Source organism: Colias philodice, chromosome 28, assembly GCF_061535455.1.
Source record: "Colias philodice isolate Cphi_HAF_F1 chromosome 28, ilColPhil1 Martin Lab GWU primary, whole genome shotgun sequence".
Lineage (NCBI taxonomy): Eukaryota > Metazoa > Arthropoda > Insecta > Lepidoptera > Pieridae > Colias > Colias philodice.
Window position 1 is genome coordinate 6,013,188 of NC_143113.1, and position 19,865 is coordinate 6,033,052.

Genomic DNA, 19,865 nt, shown 5'->3' on the forward strand with positions numbered 1-19,865 from the left:
TAGCAAAGTAGGTTGCTTTTCTTGAAAAAAGTGGCACGCTGGGTGAAACAAAAAATTTTATCGTTCTCTCTCATTTCTTTACACAACACCGGCATAAGTTGCTCTTTTTCTTGTGTGATTGCGACATAAGATATCAATTTGTCTATTGGTTTCTCTGTCTACGAAATTAAATAAAGGCTTAAAGGATTTAAAGAACCATGCCAGCTACTCTTATGAGTACGGCTCTATCGTGGCTCTATCTAGAAATCAGCCGAGTTCTATATAAATCGTCATGCAGTTTATGAGATGTGTGATTTCGTTACAGCCACGCGACGTTACAGCGAACTAAAAATATGACTAAGTAAGTAATTGAGTCTTTTGTTTTTGTATGTAACTATATTAGAGGTAAATGGAAAAAATCTTTAAATTTGTAGGTAGTTCATTCTACTCAAGACCCATCGAAATAATAGTAATTTACAAACTGTAGTTGTTAACCCGTGACACGTTCTACGCACAATATTTGTGTCGTAACGCAAATTGTACTGTAGCGTTCTGCGCACAAACTCTGTGCCTAACGCGGCCCGTGACATTGAAGGTCATCAGTAGAGACTTACAAGTGAATGTTTCCAGTATAAAAAATATTTCTCTATGCCTTAAACATTTATAATTCGAATCGACACGACTCCGAGACAGGCAATAGAGACCAAAACCACAAAATAAAAAAAAAAAGTGAATCATTGATTGAGTTGCGTCATCGGCCATAGTTTGTGACATTTGTCTTGTTCAACGAATATTTGGATTGTGAATTATGCCGAGAGGAATAATTAGATGAGTGATAATTGAGACGTATATTACTGGAAATTGTACGTAGAATACGTTTATGATATTGGTTTTAGGGATATTTGAAGAATACTCAGTGAAAAAGTGTCTCAACTTTTCAGTGCGGAAGACGCAAAATGGCACTTTTTTTCTTGTTTGTGAATAATGGAGATTTGTTATTATTTATAGTGAAATACGTTGTGTTAAATGTGTGAAAACATAAGTGAATGTATTTGGCAATCGTGTAGTGATATGAAAACGTGAATATGATCATTTGATAACTCAGAATTATCATGTAAGTGTTAGTATGTAAGCAATTAAAATTAAAACAAAATTAAATCAATTTCTATAATTATATAGAAAAAATATATCGTCATGATTACATTTTTATGCTATAACTAGTTTCTTCTTCTTTCCAAAAATATATCATACATGGCATATAATTATAGAACAATAGGGTAAATAAAATTTTCAAACTCGGTAGTCATAAAAAAGCTAGATTTCGTGAACTCCCTTGACACTATCGGGATCGGTGCCGGCTGTGCGCCAGACGCGTGATAGGTTAATGGAGAACGTTCTAGCGGTGCGTCAATTAACATTGGTGTTCCACAGGGATCTATTTTAGAACCCTTCTTGTTCTTGGTATATATCAATGATCTACCTTATTATTTACAGGATAGGTGTGAAATAGTTCTGTTTGCAGATGATACCTCATTAATATGTTAATGAGGTACGTAGTGTTGCTGAAAACGCCTTAAAACTTGTCCAATATTGGCTGCAACAAAATCTTCTTACCCTCAATATTGCGAAAAGTAAATTTATAACTTTTGCGCCCAAAATTTCGTCCATGCCGCCACTCACATTCACCATTTGCGCCCATGACTGTCTCAAAACTGACCCTTTTGTTCAATGTAGTTGTACACATCTGGAGAGAGCCACTAGTTTAAAATATTTGGGAGTTTCAATAGATCCAACATTGTCGTGGAAGCAACAGATCGATACCGTTTGTTCTAAAGTCAGAAAATTAACATATGTTTTCAAATGCCTTAGAGGAGTGATAGACTTCCGTTATTTAAAAACGGTCTATTACGCACTGATTCAGTCTGTTACTTCTTACTGTGTAACCTCCTGGGGAGGTTGTGTTAAATCTCTGATGATTCGCTTGGAACGAGCCCAACGGGCTGTACTTAAGACAATCACCAACAAACCTCTCCGCTTTCCAACTAGCGAATTGTATGCCCTATGCCAAGTGCCGTCGGTACGTCAATTATATATACTAAAAATTGTTATGAGAAAACACTTGGATACTTCTTATGACCCCAACCTTATAAATTCCAGGCGTAGATATGACAGGGTGTGTACTATTGAACGTCGCAGAACCGCGGAAGCTGGTCGCCACTATTGCACGCCTCATAAGCGAAGCGTTGAGGTGGGTACTACTGTCACTTCGCGCAAAACATCTGATTTTTCAAACTTAAAATGTCTTTATGTATCATACATTGCACTTGTAAGATAATACATACACACACATATTAAGAAAAAACACTATTTTTAACGTTCATGATATTTTTGATGTCATTTTTGTTATTTAAACTAGTTAAAAAACAGTTTAAAAAAGTTCTGTCTTGGACGTCCGTGTGTCTGTATGTGCGGATCCTTTTTCTTGTTAACACGATAGCGACCGAAATACTTTACTAATCGAGTCTTTTTTTTTCTCTTACGCTTGAGTATGCTCAGGAATAGAACCCTTTCATTTTTCAGGGTCTGATTCGATGTGGTTTAATTGTTATTAAATAAACAAAAATAATAATTAATAAATATTTATTAAAAAAAAATTATGAGGCGTGCACTTTTGGATTTTCCAAATTATCCATTTATTAGTTCCTTAATCTATAATAAACTCAATCAGGTTTTAAATATCTACCCACTCTGTAATTTTAAACTTAAAAATATAGTCCTTGATTGGCTATTGTCCCGTTCGTATGAAGAAACTGAAGAAATTATTAAATTTACAGTCTAAAACTTGGAAAAACCCATACACACTGGCACATACTCTCACACACACACACTCACATACTCACACACTCATATACTCATACACTCACGAATACACATCTTCAGTCTCACAAACACACCTGCTGTCTAGAATTTTGTACTACTTTTTTTTTTCTATTTTTAACCGACTTAATTTGCATATTATTGTTAAACTTGTTACATTATTAAGATGGAACTTATTTTATGTATGGAGGTGGGCGTTGGCATCCGTGCCACAGCTCTTATATGCTTTTACGGATGTCATCGTAATTTAAGTTTATGTACAATTTGTTATTATGTTCCAAATAAAGAATTTTTGAATTTTTTTAATTTTTTTAATATTTAATGTGGATAGGCATGACCCAAATGTTGACGAAGTGAACAGTGCTCTTTTACACATATCCGACTGGTTTACTGCTAATAATTTATTATTAAATGCCAAAAAAACAACTTGTGTTGAATTTTTACTACCAAACGTTAAAAAGTTAAGCAGAAATATTACCTTGAACGGGGAGGAATTACACCCTACAGAATCGACTGTATTTCTTGGGTTAACATTGGACGAGAAACTACAGTGGGGAGCCCATGTCAACACCGCTGCAGGTAAGCTCAGTTCAGCAGCATATGCAGTCCGAAAGGTAAGGCATCTCACCGATGAAGATACAGCTAGATTGGTTTATTTCAGCTACTTTCATAGTATTATGTCCTATGGAATTCTACTATGGGGCAGGGCAGCAGATATAGAAACTATATTTATCTTACAGAAAAGAGCCATTCGTTCTATATATAATTTACGTGCTCGGGACTCACTAAGAGATCTCTTTAAGAATACTGGTATCCTTACTGTACCATCACAGTATATATTTAACTAGCGACCCGCCCCGGCTTCGCACGGGTGCAATGCTGATACTTAATACACTACAGAAAAACTGTGAACGTTGTATATAAAAACATAGCGGCCCGCTCCGACTTCGTACGGGTATAAAATAGATAGCCGGGCGGCCGGCCGGTACCGCCGCAAACGCTACGTCCCGCAATTTTTAAATCTGTAATATCTTCGAAAATATTCACTTAAATCATACGGTGTAAAGGGCCATATAGATCTATATTAAATGAAAAATGTATTCAAGATATTTAATTGGCTAAGGATTAATGCTGTATTGGTTAAAATCGCATCGAAAATTAGCCAATATTTGTCGTAAAAAGTAAATGACAAAAAAAAGTTATTGTGGGTTATCCATAAGAGATAGACATATACCATCGCGGACTTTTTTGTAGACCTTTTCAATGTGTATAATACTTAGTACATTATTTTGATAAAACTCGTAGGGTTCAGCCTGCGTTTGCAATGTAAGCGGAAAAAATGTAATTTTTTACGACATCACATTAGAAATCTCAAAAATAACAGTACTTCTCCACTATTTAATGGATGTTATTATACATATAAACCTTCCTCTTGAATCACTCTATCTATTTAAAAAAACCGCATCAAAATCCGTTGCGTAGTTTCAAAGATTTAAGCGTACAAAGGGACATAGGGACATAGGGACAGGGAAAGCGACTTTGTTTTATACTATGTAGTGATGATAATATTTTGCATGTATACAAAAACGCCGACTTACACACAAGAGTAGGAGATACACACTGTTATGGCACAAGGAACAGAAATAGAATTGAAATGCCATTTTTCCGATTAGCTAAAGTTAAAAATTCATTTATGGGTCAAGGTATACGCTTTTACAATAGAATTCCTCATAATATTAAAGAGTTTAGTAGTTCTAAATTTAAAACTTATATAAAAAATGTACTAGTTCAGAGAGCGTACTACAGTATTCAGGAATATAATATTACTAGCTGTTGCCCGCGACTTCGTCCGCGATTACGTCGTTTTCGTCATTCGTCGTTTAAAAAAAATACGTGACACTTTATTTTTGAATGTTCTTAATTGTCTCTTATAAAAATTAACTACATTAAAATTGAATACTCTGATAAGAAAATCTTAAAATCGGAGGACATCGAAAATCTGAGGAAAACATGAGTGAATTTGATTTAAATTCTACATTACTTAGTAATTCAAATAATAATCTAAATTAAATGTAGATTAACAGTTTGAGCGCATCATTATATAATATGTACCTAAGTATTAAATTACGTTATAGTTTACATAGTAATTTTACTAAAACACGATGACTTTCTTTCGCGCTCGGTACAACAAACTAAGCATGTTTGTGGTACGTGGCCCGCGTCACTCGACCCCCCGTGAGTTCCCCTCCGTTACTATGCGAAAATACATTCGTCGCCCTACTGTAGGAAAAATTGTAATATTTTAAACGAATAGTCGAATACAAAATATATTTGAAGAAACTTAGGTTGGCCTTCAGGCAAAAGGGATCCTATCAAATGATAAACTTGACCTTGTATCTTAAAAGTAAGCATGAAAGGATCCTCTGATAATTGTTGAGCACCAAAGGATCATTTAAAACGCACTACTATAAGAGCGAATATTGTCTAAGAACTGTTTAGATTGCACATGTTCCTCTAAAAGTAGTGATTTCAAAGGTTCTGGTATATCTTCAAACGAAAGCCGACTCCTTACTCCTCTTTTAAAAAGAGCAGACCTCCTAAAGCATTACAAAAAGAACATACTACGTTAATATCGCCTATATAGAAGATGATCTGTAATCAATTGTGAGGTTATAAGCAAACCCACTTTTATATTTGTCGGACCACACCACCGAACTCGTAGATTGATCTTCTATGTTTACCTCTAAGTCATTAAGACTGTCGAAATCTGTCTACAGTAAGACGAGCCTCTCGCTATTCGTCCGTTTCAAGAGACCAAATAGTTTCAATTCTTAATCTTTCATTAAACAAACTTATTAAACGTACTTGTCTCAAATAATCTTGTCTCAAATAATGGTAATATTCGCGTCCCTACTCTAGTCATTGCTTATGCTCATGTTCATCTTCAAGAGATCGAATAATATTATGGTGCACCCTATCATTTGTCAAACGGTCTTCATATTGAGTAAAAGTTTCAGATTATCGAGATAAAATATGCCATTTGCGATCAGCTGTGAGACGTTATACCCTCTCAGTGAAGGTTTCGGTCTCACAGGCAATTCTCGTTGTGAAGCGGTTTCAGGTTCTCGGCATAACACATGTTGTTTTCGGTCAATAGTAAGCCTCTTACCTCTAACGATCCTTGAGAACTCTTATTTCTCATTTTCTTAGCTTTGCTCGAATTTCGATATAAAGATTTTTAGGCAGCACTGATGCGAGTGAATAAAAATTAAGTTAAAACGGACTGAGAGTGTTATAATCATCAATCATCATCATATAATAAAATTGTGGAAAAGCGATGTCTGTACAATGAAAATATGTAGAAAAAAATTAGCAGGTGTTATTATTAAATCGATCTTGAACCCAAAACTGTAGTTAAAAATTTTTTTGTCTGTTTGTCTGTATGTTTGTGCACGCTAATCTCAGAAACGGCTCATCCGATTTAGATGCGGTTTTCACTAATGTATTGTGGTAATCTTCATTTAACATTTAGTGTTTATTTTATATCAATCGGTTCATAAATAAAAAAGTTATGGCCATTTAAGTAATCACGGCGAACATTTGCTAAGGCATTCTATTGTACACTGTACAGTGTACGATAAAACGTAATTTATCTGTTATATGTACGCTACAGTTATTCCTTTACATGTCCAGGTGATCATATCAAAATTCCCCAAGGGTTTGGGGGTAAGCTGAGGTAGTAGGGGGGGGGGGGGGGCGGTGTCAAATTAACATTATGGTTACTTCTAATAGGCAAATTTTCCACATAAAATGTCCTTTAAATTATGTCGTATTATATTTTTAACCCCCGACGCAAAAAGACGGGTGTTATGTGTTTGACTGCTATGTATTTCTGTGTGTGTGTGTGTCTGTCTATGGCACCGTAGCTGGCTAACAGGTGAACCGAATTAGATGCGGCTTTTTTTTTGTTAGGCAGCATATTTTCCGACGCTGGTTCTTAGATAAATTGTATCAAAATCGGTTCATCCACTTATTATACCTACATAGGGGTAAAAGTGGGAATGAAAAAAATGATATAATAATTTATTTTTAAAGATCGTCGGGAAGTTTATGAAATTATTTATTCCTTTTTCTATACACTTTTCTTCGTCTAAACGGTTTAGTTACGTGCTCCCTCTCTCTCTCTTCAGCCTTTAGTTACGTGCGTGAGACAGGAAACATCTAATTTGGATTTGTTGCTGGATTTGATAAAAATTGAGTATCGATTAAGCTGATCAGTGGCTACACGGGCTACACCATACATTATTAAAAACATCCATTTAAGAAAGGAAGGAAATAGAATTTGCTCCTCTCCCCCCCTGGTTCCTAAAAAATAATATGACATAATTTAAAAGAAATTTTACGTAGAATTAGTTAGGCATTTCTTTTTTGATTTTCGATATTATATATCTACTAATCATAATTTTTAATTACAATATTATGTAGTAACTATTTGGTATAGGTTAGGCATTTCATTTCTTGATTTTCTTTAATAAGTTGGTACGTAAGTTTTGTAGCTCAGTTTAGTAAGAAATTTTAATAACAATTCTTTTAATTATTTATGGTAGTACGTATTTACTCAATAATTGTATGTTAAGTAGTAATTCAGCATGGGCGTAGCCACGGTGGGGCTGGGTGGGGCGCTTACCCTGGCTTTGATCTGGTAGGTACCAATTGTGAAGGGGAGTGGGCGTGGGCGTTGGCGTGGGCCTGGGAGTGAACGTGGGAGTGGAAGCATGAAAATAAAAAAAAATATTGTTGCCCCACCCTGAGCCCATGGTCATAGGTCCCATAGTCACTATTCCACGCGGACGAAGTCGCGGGCACAGCTAGTAGACAAATATAATCAGAAAGCTTTGAACTCCTAAGCTCAACCATAAAAGATAGACATTTATGATGTCGGGAGATATTTTTTATATAATATGGAGAACATTTCTTTCATACTTGATTTCTGTGTAGCTTTAACCATTAAGGTTGCACACGCGACGAAAGCTTAAAAATGGAGTTACTGCTCTGCTCACGAATATGAAAAATAATTGAACCAAGTTTCGTTTAAATCCGTCGAGTAGTTTTTGTTTGTATAACGGTTATACAGACAGACAGACGGACAAAAATTTTTGGCGTCAGTGTCGATCCCTAATCACCTCGTGATAGTTATTTAGGAAATATATTTCATGTACAGAATTGACTTCTACAGATTTAATATAAGTATATAAGTATACATATATTTAGATTCCAATTTCCATGTAACGTTAAATTCGACTATACAATAACTAACAGACAACGCAGGTTACTCTCGTTTCCGTAAGTTGAGGCGGCTACATATTCGGTCCTCATAACATCACTTTTTGTGAACGAAACGACAGCGCGGTTTAATTCGATGCCAACATCAGAAAAAAGGAAATATTTTTAATTGAGAAAAAATATTATGATTTACACTATTAATACTATTTTAACATTAACACAAAATATAAGACTGTGAGTGTGTAAAAATAAATCCAGCTAGTTTCACATCAAACTTATGTTTTTAATTAGGTATACGACATGAAAATATATTAATTACCAAGCAATAATCATACAGGTAAATACTGAACAAAAGTATTAACAGTCAAAGTATATTTTTACTTACAACATGTAAATGATGAAGGAATAATAATTATCAACGAACTAACCTTTTTGTATTATTGTTTATAAATATAAATTCATAAACAATAAATTTATAAAGAATAGAAAAAATTCGACCACTAAAGAATGCTGGTTCGAGTCCCGCCTCGTTATCCAATTTTTAAAACACGAAGATTTTTAAAGATGTAACCAATGAACACAATCAATATTAGATTAACTGTAATGGTGTCTAGTTTGACTTAAAATAATAAACATCTACCCTCACTTTTAAAAATGTAGTATATTCACACGAATTATATGCGCACCTTATAGGGAAGGGAAGATATGGGTTAAAGAGTTAAATAAATAAATAACATAATTATATTTAAATTATTAATTTTTAACATTGTGTTCAGTAGTGTTAACATGTAAATTGATTTGATTTTTACGAAATCTCATAGATGGCGCTGTTTCAAATTTGTATACTAATAAATTCATTAAACTGATTCTCTGCCCAAATTACGTAAATGACATAGTTTTTATTGTGTAAAGCTAGATAATAGCATAGCTTACCCGAAACCAACATTTAAACATGAGTCTTTAGATTGTACGCTGTCGTAATACACGGAATACGTAAGAAAAAAAAAGGTTCACAGCTCCTCCCCCGGAGGTGATAGCATGATAATATGTTTAAAAAAGCCTCACCCGACCTGTTAGTAATATTCATGCAAAATTTGAAGTCAATCTATGCAGTACTTTTCGAGATTAGCCTGGACAAACATACAGACAAACAGACAAACAGACAAACAGACAAACAGACAAACAGACAAAAATTCTAAAAACTATGTTTTTGGCTTCTATATCGATTATAGATCATGGATTATGTATTCTTTTAAAAAAATATTCAATGTACAGTTTTGACTTTCCTACGATTTTATTATATGTATAGATGGACGATAAAAACCCATGGAGGGTTGTCGCGAAAAAACCACAGGACAGTTCTTTGGCATGTTATTATAATATACTAGCGGCCCGCCCCGGCTTCGCCCGTGGTACATATGAAAAATAGATGTTGGCCGATTCTCAGACTTACCCGATATGCACAGAAAATTTCAAGAGAATCGGTCCACCCGTTTCGGAGGAGTATGCAGACTAACATTGTGACACGAGAATTTTATATATATAGAAGATTATGATGTTACATATGTATTTTGTAAAATTGTAAAACTGACATGATTTAAAAGAGCAACTATGGAGTTTCTTGCCGGTTCTTCTCCGTAGATACTGCTTTCCGAATCGGTGGTAAATTTTAAAATATGTAATGACGTTTCAAAAGTGCTTCTAGAAGAAGTCTAATTGAATGAATAAATGTTTGAGTTGAGTTTGAGTTTGAATAAACTCGATAATTAATAATTATTATTTATTACTCTCAAGAGAAGTGTATTTTTTTTAATCTGTAAGTCACAAACATATTATTATGAAAGTTATCATTATGCCTTTATACCTATTAGATTTCTTTTAAAAGTGAAGATAAAATAAAACAATAATCATTATACATTTATTAAACCTTTATTATACATACTCCGGAAAAATACATATAAGTAATATAATAATAACATTTTATTTTATAATAAGTATTACACAATTCCACAAATATAATTTTTGTTGTTAGAAAGTTCATACAATAATTATTAATAATAATGCAGATACATTATACATATAAATAATGAATTCATAGTTTATTGAAATTATAACTACATAGCCATGGACGTATAAAAAAAGACGGACGGTATATCGCCTAAACATTGAGTGAAGCCTAGTAATGGCGGCGAAACATCCATGTGTGTGTGCCATGTTGCCATGGCAACAGCTGTCCTGTTGACAATGGCGGCTGTATTTTATTCTATAAATTTTGCCGTAATAATTTTGTCATTAAAACAAAAAAGAAATAACTTGCTTCCCTGTGGAATGTAATCCCTCGTGTTTTGTTATTTAAAATTGTACTGTTGCGACACCATTTAACCACGCAAGACGGCATTTTAAATATTTTTTGTGAAACAGTGACGCAGTTAATCAGTCGGTAGTTCACGACGTAATGGCGGCCGACTAGCTTACTATGGTGAGAGTGTGTGCGTGTTTATTGTCTTTACACGATCGCTAGCTTACTATGGTGGCTTCACGTTGTTTGTTCGTAATACGGCGTCCGTCTTTTTTTATACGTCCATGTACATAGCGATACGTTTTTTTTTTAAATAAAAAATAAGTAGTATCTAATAATAATAAACAGATTTTTTAACAAGAACAGCCTGACTTTTTCGATTTCGTTGACCATGTAAATATGGATAGGTAATAGATACAATATGAAAGAATTAAAATTTTTTTGGACAAAATTAATAGTTCTGGATCCATCGCCCATTTTTGCAAGTGATTACTATCAAGCTAATTTTCCGTGAGTAGCTTTATTTTGATGAGACGACCAATAATTTCCTATACGAAACTCTCGATTGTGGTAGCTAACAGAGGTAACAAGGATACAATTTTTTTGATTCGATGGTTCTCAAATATTTATTAACTGAACTGAATTTTTTTTTGTTCAATCTCAAGATAATTATCTGAATTATTCGAAAAAATATTTGTCCTACAAAATCTATGGTTTGATCAAAGAGTCCCCTCTTTCCAATATGTATCGATACGAGGTCATCATAAATGATTACTAACCAGCTGATTTTTAAAGTGAAACTTTTATTACATCGTCTCAAACTTTTTGGTCTGTGTAGCGCATGTCGCGTGTATCGCGGCTGCCGAGTAGGTATACCTACTCGGCAGCCGACCGTCACGCGACATGCGCTACACAAAGCAGTGTTCGGAACCGTTCGAACAGTTTCACTTTTACCGTGGTTTCATAAAACCACACAACATTTTTTTTTTGTTTTCACTTATTTAATACTTACATAATTCAACAGACATATTGTCCTACAAATTGCGTAATAAATATTTGAGAACCATCAAATCAAAATTTTTTATCCTTGTTACCTCTGTTAGCTACCGCAATCGAGAGTTCCGTACAGGAAATTATTGGTCGTCTCATCAAAATAAAGCTACTCACGGAAAATTAGCTTGATCCTGAACTATAATAAAGATTTTCAACAGAAACTAAAGTATGAAACTGTATGACTTAGCCTATGTACCTTAATTACCTTTACAACTTAATACAGAAAAAAAGTAATACATAAAAATATACTGTAGGATTTAAATTATTATTTAAAAAAATAAGGACCACAACATAAAGCTTCATATAAGGTGGAGCCCCACATGAGCCCCACATATTATAAATGAAGGATTTCTACATATTATATCACTTAAAATAGCAGTACCTAGACCCTAGTTAATTTAAACATATCTTTTTTTGAACTTTCTCTGTGTTTTAACATATTATTAGTTATTACCTATTTTCTGTGTTGCGTGCACTTGTTTGTGTGTGTGTGTGTGTGTGTGTACGCGTAGTTGTGTGCGTTTGTACGTGCGTGTGTGTGCGCGCGTATGTGTGTGTATCTACTTGTATTCTTTTTATTAGTAGTATCATGGGTAGTATTCAACATTTTAAACAACTTCAAAATAAAAATCTAACATCTAAAAGACAACATCCAATTTACAACTAGGTACGTTGATAGATATAATTATAATTTTACAACAATTATTTATTATTTAATATTTTTTCTTATTTACAATAACAACTTAACTAATGGAAGACCTTTGTGATATTGTTTGTCGCGATATTTCTTGGTTTTTTTAACCTAGACTTATATTACCTACCTTAACTAAGTCTTAAAAATTATGACTTAATTTTATTTTTTTTATTAAGTATCTATGTAGATTGTAGACAAATAATTACGTAATTAGACATTAAAATCCATTTTTATTAAAATGGAGAGATGAGAGAATAAAGAGAGAGAGATATTATAATTAAAATTTGCTCTAATATTGTTTTTACCCATAAAAGTAAATTCTTTATTCGACCTCTCTCGAATAAAATATACGATAAAGTGCATAGAAAATTAGAGTCCAATTAGATTTTCATCTCAATGCCGCTGTCATCTTGTTAAATAAGACTAGTTAACGCCCATGGATTTACTTATAAGCGTGCATGCTTTTAAAGCATGCATGCATCGCGTGCATGTTAAGTACATGCGTTTACTTTGCATGCATTAAATATACTGTCACATTACAACTTAGTTAAGAAATTAACTTAAATATTTTGTGGCTAACATCTCTAAAAAGGTTCGTTGCAAATTGAGAACAGCTGTTTCTTTTTTAGAAACTTCGCTTTAAAAGTAACCAGATACATAATTTATTGTAATAATTGTCAATCACAGGAGGAAACCAGAAGCACGAGGACTAAAACCATCGTCAAAGTATTCATATTATAATCAAGAGAAAGAGCTTAGTTCCTTTGCGATTTTATAGTTATATCGATAGCTTTCGTGCTTAGTACGCTTCAAGACATTGAGACAAACAGACAAAAACATGTTTTTGCTGTATATGTGTGTATTTATGTGATACGACAAACGGACAATTCAATTGCATGTAGGTGTATAGCAAAGTCTTAATTATTAAGGCCATTCTAATTAAACAGTTTAGTTTTAGATTGTACGCGTGAGATGTGTGTGTTAAGTGAAAAAAAAAATAAAGTTTTTGTGTTAAAATAATATTAAATACAATATAGAAAGTAGTTCTGGATGTAGGAATTGAGAAGAACTATGAACAGAAGAAAGAATAATGCAGTGGAAATAGATTAATGATGTAAGCAAAACGTTAGTGTGTAAGTAAATATTAAAAAAAACTTTTTTTCCCCCATTTTTTGTCACTGACTTCTACTTAAACATATATGTATATATTTACTATTCCTATACCATAGCGACATGGAAGCCCCGAAGTAAACTTACTAAGTTATTATTTTTATGAATATAAACTACAATACTTAAATAAGGATTAGTTTGAAAATATTTATTCTTATATGTTTCTACGTCAATCGTACAAAACGATTGATTATTTTGATTAACTTTGACTCTTAGATAGTTTGATAACACCTGAAATGGTAAGGGATACATATTTTTAGATTTTTCAAGGATTTTTTCTGAGGCAACAATTTTATAACTAATATAGAGATACTTACACTTTACGATTTTACGACACGACACATTATCGTGTCGTGTATATAAGCCTTATTATAAGCTTATCGTTAACTAGGTATATATTTTCTACAATTAATTTCTATCTTACTCGTCTACGTTGAAACAACGTTCACAAATTACAAATTTACGAAAAATTTTGCTCTACCAACACGTTTCTAGTCAACTACTGACACGAATTTTAAATTGAAAACTTTAGGGAGTCAAAATAATTATTCATTGAACTTATTTTGAAGTGACAAGATCGTTTATAAGGAAAATAGTTTAATTGATGTTATAAAAATAAATAATGCAATAAATAAATCCCCAGAAAAAATAGTTGTTTTAAATGAAAACGGTTGCTAGAATACATCATAATAATTCATATCTGGAAAATTCGTAAATAGATACTATCTATGTAAGTATTCCGTATACATTTTTTTTCCAAATAAACCAAAATCCAAATTAATATAGAATTATATTATGTAGTAATGTTGCCACCCCAAATTTTCGTCCATGATATTAATTGACAGGTAGGTTAAAAACAAAATAAAAAATAAATCATAAATAAAATTTAATAAAAATAAAAATTACAATTACCGAATACAATTACTATCATCTAATTCTCTAATTATATATTGTCGTTCGCACAGTATTTCCGTATGTACATCTTAGTCTAAATTTTCAAAAATATATTTTTTAACGATATGCTGAATATATTTGAACTTAAACATAGTTAAAGTAAGCCATGTTATTCTTATATAGCTATTAATTATTTATTACATATTTATTTAAAAATATAGCGTTTATTTACTTTGGCACAAGTGGATTGGATTTTTTGAAGGCAAATTTAATTTTGTCTGAAAGTCAATGATAATATTCATTTTATTTAAATTAAATAATTATTTTAATGAAACATATTACCGATTTAAAAATGAGTTATGTTTAAGAGTTGTTTATTAACGAATCTAATGACATTATATAATATCGTATTTAAATCAAAGCTATTAGCCCATTGTTAATCAACTTGTAAAATCACATTGATAGACAAGAGTAAAATAACGTTCTTTTAATACATTTTCATTGAAAAATGAAATTAAACAAATCAATGTGCCAAGTACGACGCTGTATCTATTAAACATTCTATAATAAGTGGTATATTACATCTAACTTACCTTACAGGTCAACGAAATCTGATCATGTAAATTTTAACGCCAATAACTCAACAAAGAAACGACAATATTAGAACATAAACATAACTTTTTAATTTCATTTGACATAACAACTAGGCTGTATACGAACTGTCAGTTGTCACATTTGAAATTTATAATCTGTAAAAAAAAATAATGACAGTTGACAGGTGACGTTTGACGTTTGACATTAGAATGGCATTCGGTCGCAGTTGCAAGCCGCGCCGCCTTGTCCCTGTCTGCACTGTACGTTGCACCAAGTTTGCCAGCCGTCTACTGTGTCGAGCATTCTTGCGTTCACAGCAAGAGTTTGTAGGGTAGTTGGGTATACGTCACAGGCTGGACAACCTATTGCAAGCAAAGATGAGATTTATAAACGTAAACGATAAAGCTTAAAGTCCATGACAATGAAATTTGAATTATAATAAAAAAAAGAAAATGGATTTTTAGCGCTACGGGGTTGTCACATCAAAATGTGGCTAATTAGCCAAAATTTTAGTAAATGTCATTGGCAAAGAAGCTGATGGGCATATCAAAAGTTTATGTGCCAACAATAAAATCACGCACGCATAGAATAGATTTCATTTCACTTGCCTACGCGAGTCGTTTGTATTGCCATTTTGAACGTTTAAAATGTTTCTATAACTTAATTAATAAACTACTTGAGGGTAGAAGGATAATTTAACACAAACCGAAAATATAGAGTCTTTACATTGGTCATTACGTTAAAAATTACTTGTGAAAATGACTTTTAATAATCAGTTCCGACCATCTGCAATATAATTTTTTTTTAAATATCTAGTAATATTATGTGAAATATAGAAAAACGAAATACATATTTTAAAATACTTGACTAGACTTAAAAAATATAGATTTCAGAAACACACGTTTAAACTTACGTTACGTTACAATAAATTGCTGTATCTTCTATACAAAATTCAGAATTCACCTAATAAATTATAGCACAAAAAACTAAAGTATATTCTATAGAAAAATATTAAAAAGTAATAATTATCTACCATTTAGTACATATCCGTCGGTGACGCAAAAAGCCTCGCAGACCATGGTCCAGTTGGTCGGGTGCGTGAATGTAGTACCGCTCACACAGTTGCAGAGAGGTTCACCTGGTGAATAAAAAATAATAAATATAGCCTATAGGCACAGTATAACAATATTATTTCCATAGGCCTCAAAATTAAAAAAAGAGCGTGGTGTGCCGATCACACGTGTCAGAAGTGAAGCTTCTTTGGAAAGGTTCAAAGATACGAAAATCGTCGGCTTATTCCTTGACGTGACGTGACGGTATTGCCATGACTTTGAAATTTTACTCTCAATGTGCATTAAGATGTTTAACTTTAAAAAAATGCTTTACAATCGATAAACAAATAGCAATCGATCAGGAAAGGATTTTATATAACTTAACATAGAGCTCAATTATTTAGGATATAGGCCTTTTCTTCATATTGTAATAAGTTTTGACTTAAAGATGTTAGCAAGCTGTATTAAAATATCTACAAGTTAGATAATTTTGCGGACGATATACCTACAATCGTCGTCGTCTACGTCCGCCTCGCGATGAAAATATAATTTCAAATTAATTAATTTATGCAATATGTATCTCTCCCTATTACCTATCATTATGTTAAATTCAGTTCAAAAAAAAACACTCCTCAAAAGAACTAGGCTTTTTAGCTTGGCAAGTAATTGTAAATTAACGGCATATTATGGTGTACCTTGGAATACCTTTATTTCAGACTTGTAATGGCAGGGTTATTACAGGATATACATATTATATTTTAATTTATTTCTTCGTCTCACTTATGACTTAACTCTAAATTTTTTATTTCTTTTACACTCACCAAGCTGATTATCACACAAAGAAGGACACACATCGACCCTCGGTTGTCCATACTGTTCACTACTCCTGTTTCCACTAGTGAGAGCCGTCTTCAGACCAACCGGCATGAGGGAGAGGCAAGCTGATCCACACGCATTGCCGCCAAAACCTGGTTATAAATAAAATATCTATGCTTACAGCTAATCTTCAGTCCCATACTTTCCTTACTATTAAAAACTAGCTTCCGCCCGCGCCTTCGCCCGCGTGGTGTTTTGATAAAAGGTAGCCTATGTTCTTTCTCAGGGTCTAAAGATTGTCTGTGCCAAATTTCATCAAAATCGGTTGAGAGGTTTAAGCGGGAAAGAGTAGGTAACAGACAGACAGACAGACAGAGTTACTTTCGCATTCATAATATTAGTAGGGATGAGAAAGTGTCTCTTTCACGGCAAATAGAGCGATTTTATGACTTATGATTTTCCATGAACGTGAACTGTGAACAGCTGGCAAGGCCCAAGGGTGCTTCAAATCATATTTATTGTGAACAATTTTTCATAGTAGTTATTCGAAAGAACTGTAGATAATAATCTACCTGCTACCATAATAAATAGTTACTTAAAAACATAGTAGGCTATCAAACGTAATGGTAGTTAAAAGTTAGTAGGTAGGTAAGTAGTTAGTTAGTCGTTAAAATGATTAGGTAGTATGTATGTTTCATTTTTGGTGTATATCGAATAATACGGATTACAATACAGATAAACGGATAAACAATGAAATAACAATGGCCATTGAGGTACCTACTATGTACTTCGTACTAGAGAGGACATCGCTACTACACTATTTGTAACACGAGTTAGAGCCAATCGTCTCGAACCATTTTTTTTGTTAGATTGATTGGTTTTAATTGATAAAGTTAATTCATATTTTTTTTTAATAAAATGAAAAATATTGTTTGTTACATTGTTTTAATTTATAAGTAATAAGAGGCAGAATATCTACAAACTGTATGACTCACTAGCCGCCTCTCGCTGCGGCCGCCGCGCTTGTCGCACAGATTTTGTTCGTGACGTGTCATCTCTATACGTAGTAATAATACCTCAATGACAATGGCTGACTTTCATACAAGAAATAGGTAAGTTTTAGGGTCTATAGGTAGTTACGTGAAATTAAAAATATGTAACCATGTTCATCATTATTCTCTACTTAGAGAGTAAGAAACTTCATCTCTATAATTATTATTGGCTCGAATAGGTACAATAAAAGTAACTACCTAATACGTCCTACATCACATGGTGTAATTTTAACATATTATTACCTATAGTCAGTTCGATTCCCGGGTGGGGCAAGCTAAACTTTAAAAAATAATGGAATGTTTCCTTTAAATAAATTTTCTGTAGGTGCTATTACAATAAATTCGGTTTTATAAAGAGTCGTGATAAATTTATTGGAGACGAAAATTTTTACATTAATATCCATCAGAAACTTGACTCGTGAACGATTATAATATTTTATTATAACAGTCTATTAGGTGAGAATGTGAATTTTTAAATATTACGTAAGTAAAAATAATAAATGTACCTATAGATAATAATATCTTGCAAATAAATAAATATAATTTGAATTTGAATATGCCTAAAATACTTTAACCGTCGGAGGTTATTTAAATAACTGTATGGATGCTAAAACTATTTGATTTAAGTTGTAAGAACAATAAACTTCACTACATAGTATACCTAAAACAAAGTCGCTTTCTCTGTCCCTATGTCCCTATGTCCCTTTGTATGCTTAAATCTTTAAAACTACGCAACGGATTTTGATGCGGTTTTAATAGATAGAGTGATTCAAGAGGAAGGTTTTAGTATATAATTTATTAGGTTTTAGACAAAGCGGGCGAAGCCGCGGGCGGTAAGCTAGTTAAAGATAATTCAAAAGAAAACAATCATAGATTCATTTATTCTACTAAAACATCAATAATAATTTTTATCCTTGTAGCACAATACTAACACGCTACAAAAATAAATAAATATCTACAATTTACAACCTAAAAAGAACGTACAATATTTTCTCAAAATTGGTAACTAACTCACGGGCTACTTAATTTACCTAAAAATTGTTTCGCAAAGTTATAAATTAAAACGAATTTTCCCTTACATCTATTGAAACAACAACACGTATAAAAACCCGGTATAAGTAAAAAAAAAACATAAATTAATTTATCACACATTTCCATAATTTAAATTTCATCACAAATCATCATAGTGAAAACGTACATATACCTACAACTAATTAAAATTAGATAAACACCAAAAATGTACTCACCAAAACGTCACAGATCACAAAACCACAGACAAACCAAACCGAACGAAAAAAAACACGTCAACAAAATAAAAAAAAACACGTTAACAAAAAAAAAACCTGCGTGACACAGCTCCGTGCACAGACTCTGTTTGGCGAGAACTGGCCGGCCCTCCTTGCGGAACTGCGTGAGGTAGATCCTCTCCAGTTCTCCCCCGTCGTATTTCAGCTGCAGGAATACTTCAGGGTTGCCTATTGGCTGTTCTATCGCGGTGTTTGATTGGTCCGCTAGGCAGGCGAGGACCACGCCTAGTAATGTTATTGCCAGCATCTGGAATTCGAATGATGAGTTTTTGTTGGTAATGCTTTGTGATGGTTGAATGTTATTTGTAGAATCATGGAAAATAAATTATTATAATCGTAATGTTACAAATACAATTTTGTTATTTTCTTTTTAAGGTTTTCTTGCGGACTGTAGACTCTACATTTTTTTTTTTTATTTAAAGCTTAGTAAACTTTACCTGTTTTTTTCCTCTGTTGCAATTAAATGACAGAAGTCCAGTAAATATAATATCGATATTTTTATGTCTAGTTAATATCATATTAGCTACCTATATTATAAGATTTATACGCTAATTAGAACAAATAAATAAAATACTTACACTGCAGTACCTAATAATAATTGAACATGACATATAAATAAATTAAATTTATAATTTAATTTAAAATATTACATAGGTACTACTTAGATACTATATTTTTTGACCAAGCTTTATGCCAATATGTCAATATCTCCACCAATAAAGTAGTCTCTATTATTCCTGAAATATCCTAGGTAGGTATAAACGACTACATGCTTATGAGTTATGACTTCGTCCG

At 32.7% G+C, this 19,865-nt stretch overlaps 2 protein-coding genes across 2 annotated transcripts in view; one reads left to right on the forward strand and one right to left on the reverse strand.

Moving 5' to 3' along the window:
- Nucleotides 1–318: 318 nt before the first annotated feature.
- Gad1 (glutamate decarboxylase) overlaps nucleotides 319–19,865 on the forward strand; it is a 56,873-nt gene continuing 37,326 nt past the window's right edge. The window contains exon 1 of the mRNA XM_089712204.1: nucleotides 319–340. Coding sequence (XP_089568330.1) covers nucleotides 333–340 — 8 coding nt within the window. The 5' untranslated portion in view covers nucleotides 319–332. The remainder of the gene's footprint in view (nucleotides 341–19,865) is intronic.
- LOC149476416 (uncharacterized) lies at nucleotides 14,534–19,317 on the reverse strand. Its single transcript, XM_089712076.1, has 4 exons — nucleotides 19,107–19,317; nucleotides 16,717–16,863; nucleotides 15,877–15,981; nucleotides 14,534–15,205 (listed from the first exon to the last, which is right to left on the reverse strand). The coding sequence occupies exons 1-4, from the start codon at nucleotides 19,315–19,317 to the stop codon at nucleotides 15,048–15,050; spliced, it is 621 nt and encodes a 206-aa protein (XP_089568202.1). The 3' UTR covers nucleotides 14,534–15,047.

Bases quoted from the DNA above. Each gene is read 5' to 3' on its own strand.
- LOC149476416 (XM_089712076.1), bottom strand. From the start codon at position 19,317: ATGCTGGCAATAACATTACTAGGCGTGGTCCTCGCCTGCCTAGCGGAC. The intron at 16,864-19,106 runs GTTTTTTTTTTG...ATTTATAACCAG, and splicing joins CACGGAGCTGTGTCACGCAG to GTTTTGGCGGCAATGCGTGT. The intron at 15,206-15,876 runs GTAGATAATTAT...TGCTTGCAATAG, and splicing joins CGACGGATATGTACTAAATG to GTTGTCCAGCCTGTGACGTA.